The following is a 2,257-nucleotide window of genomic DNA, read 5'->3' as shown; positions in this document are numbered from 1 at the left end:
CCCTACACCAAACAGCTTGGAGCTTAAGGGTGGATGAACACGCAGTTCCTAGTTGGGACAGCCTTTGAAAAACCCCTTTTCTCCACTAAAACCTTGAGGCTTTCCAAAGGCACTGCCTGCGTGGCCTGAAGAGTCTCCAAAGTGTATTAAATAGGTAGGATAGGTGTGTAGTAGTCGGATAATTGGGAAGTGCTTGTCGAGTGGTTTAGAGGAGTAGTAGGCGCTGTCACTTTTAAGTGACAGTTTTTTTACTATCAGACAGGTACGTGACAAATTTAAGTACTCTGTCAGGACAGCCAGCCAGCACCTCTTAAAAACAAGGCTGAGAAAACTCCAAGGCTGGGAATGCACCAGGCGACCGGGCCGGTGCTGTACAGACGGAGGGCTGCCCAGCCCTTGCTGGTTTAGGTCAAATGCTGTTTTTTAAAAGCAAAAGCGTGTCTGGAGCAGCTGCTGCAAACAGGGCGCGGCGTGGCTTCGCGCAGGATGCGGCACTGGAACTGGCAGTCCTGCGGGCTTCCAGGTTTTATGAGGCAGCAGGACTTTTTCTGCGTTTGTGCTCCTGGAAACAAGGCAAAAAAAAAGAAAAGTCTTTTTACAGCCCTGGGTCACGGGAAAAGCGCCAGGCAGCTGAAGGCCAGCGAATTGAGGCCAGCGACCCGTGCCAGGTTATTTTTACGCACGCAGAATTCCCAGGCCCCTTGTCCGAGGGGGGTCAGGGCTTGGGTTACCTTCGGTTTCCGGGTGCCACCACGTGGTGCGACAGCTCATTGCACCCTCGCAGGCAGCGGGGCGCAGGCAGCCTCTCCCACGCGTGTAGGGCAGCGTCCAACCACCCGTGCTTTGAGGTTGCAGGGGTGGCCGCCCAAAGCTGCGCTCGCTGGCTTCTTCCCGGACCTCACCGCCTTCATCTGCCGTCAGATACACGTGCGGTTGCTGGCTCTGCGCCCTGGGAAACTCCGAGACGCCCTTCCTAACTCCCTTTTGTGTTCTTCCAGGCTGGGACAGGGTGAAATGGCGGCCTCTTCCTCATCTTCTTCAGCCGGAGGAGTCAGCGGCAGCTCTGTAACAGGATCGGGGTTCAGCGTTTCGGACCTGGCATCTCCCCGAAAAGCCCTCTTCACTTACCCCAAAGGAGCTGGGGAGATGCTGGAAGGTGATTGCTCTTGCCCTTCTCTTTTCCTGGTCCTCCTGGTGCACAGGCAACCCGGAAAGGGAGTTGCCGAGCTCGGCACCCCTGCTGCCTTTTTGGACTTTAGCTTGGCAAAAGCTGGAGGGAGGAAGGAAGCACCAGGGTTTGGGTGGGTCCCGAGCAGGCCTGGCTTTCCCACCAGTTGTTCATGAGGAAGTCGTTTTTCTGGCAGTCATCTGTTTTTTAGCTCCATGACGATGCTTCAGACGAGGAAGCCATCTACCTGAAAGGGAACATGACAGTGTTAATTGCTCATTGTTAGCTGATCCTTTGATGTCTGGCAGGAATCACGGTAAAGATAGCTGAGGCAGGAGTATTTTTCTTGGCAAAAGGCATTCTGGGGTTGGATTTGACCGAGTTAGTACAGGAGGCAGCTTGTATCTCTGCTGGTCGGGAAACGTACGGCTTGCTTTTGTCCTCGGCCCAATTTAAAACCTCGCCACAGAGGTCTGCAAGGGGATTAATCAGGAGGATAACCCTCTCTTAATCCTTCCAGGCTGGGCACGTTCCCCTTTCGGGCTCCATCTAGTCAAGGTGTTCCTGCAGGGCTCTCTGGAGAGGGTCGGGGCCCTTGTGTTTGGGGGCTTGAGCCCCCGGGCTTCACCGGCGTTGCCTGAAGGAGACCTGGGCGCGTCGCAACGGCACGTCCCAGCCCCGGCTCTGGGGGAGGGAGGAAGGGCAGGTCCTCCGGATGACAGGGTTAAACCAAGGTCGGTCTGTCTGTCTGCTCCTCTTGAACTTCCCGTGTCACACTGCCGCCTGCAGCTCCCAGGTGACTGCATCCTGGTAGGGACGAGCGCGACTGCAGCAGCGTAGGGCAGCCGGGAACCGATCCCGATGTAACTTAAGGACTGTTTTTATTACACGTTAGAGCCCATATGCCGGTCTGTTGAGGTAATTACGACTAAAGGCTTGCTCACCGAACTTAACGAGCCCTCAAAACAAATTAAAATAATGAAGCGCTTCGTGCTGCCAAACAGCCGGGCAGCTGTTCCTCCCGACGGCTGCTCGGGCGGGATGTCCGAGCTGCGGGTCGGAGGAGAGGGGAGGGCATGTTGGGAAAGA

The 2,257-nt window shown here is 55.7% G+C and overlaps 1 protein-coding gene across 1 annotated transcript; it reads left to right on the top strand.

The window, feature by feature from the left end:
- Window positions 1-1,005: 1,005 nt before the first annotated feature.
- Window positions 1,006-1,156, top strand: LOC104509653 (anaphase-promoting complex subunit 16-like; the record flags this gene model as incomplete). Its single annotated transcript, XM_010151670.1, has 1 exon — window positions 1,006-1,156. A coding segment is annotated over exon 1 (142 nt), but the record flags the coding sequence as incomplete, so codon positions are not given.
- Between the last annotated feature and the right edge of the window lie 1,101 nt (window positions 1,157-2,257).

The sequence above is a fragment of the Eurypyga helias genome, unplaced genomic scaffold, assembly GCF_000690775.1.
Source record: "Eurypyga helias isolate BGI_N326 unplaced genomic scaffold, ASM69077v1 scaffold50585, whole genome shotgun sequence".
In the NCBI taxonomy this organism is placed as follows: domain Eukaryota; kingdom Metazoa; phylum Chordata; class Aves; order Eurypygiformes; family Eurypygidae; genus Eurypyga; species Eurypyga helias.
Note: the sequence above shows the minus strand (reverse complement) of the source record. Positions and strands in the feature narration are given on the sequence as shown.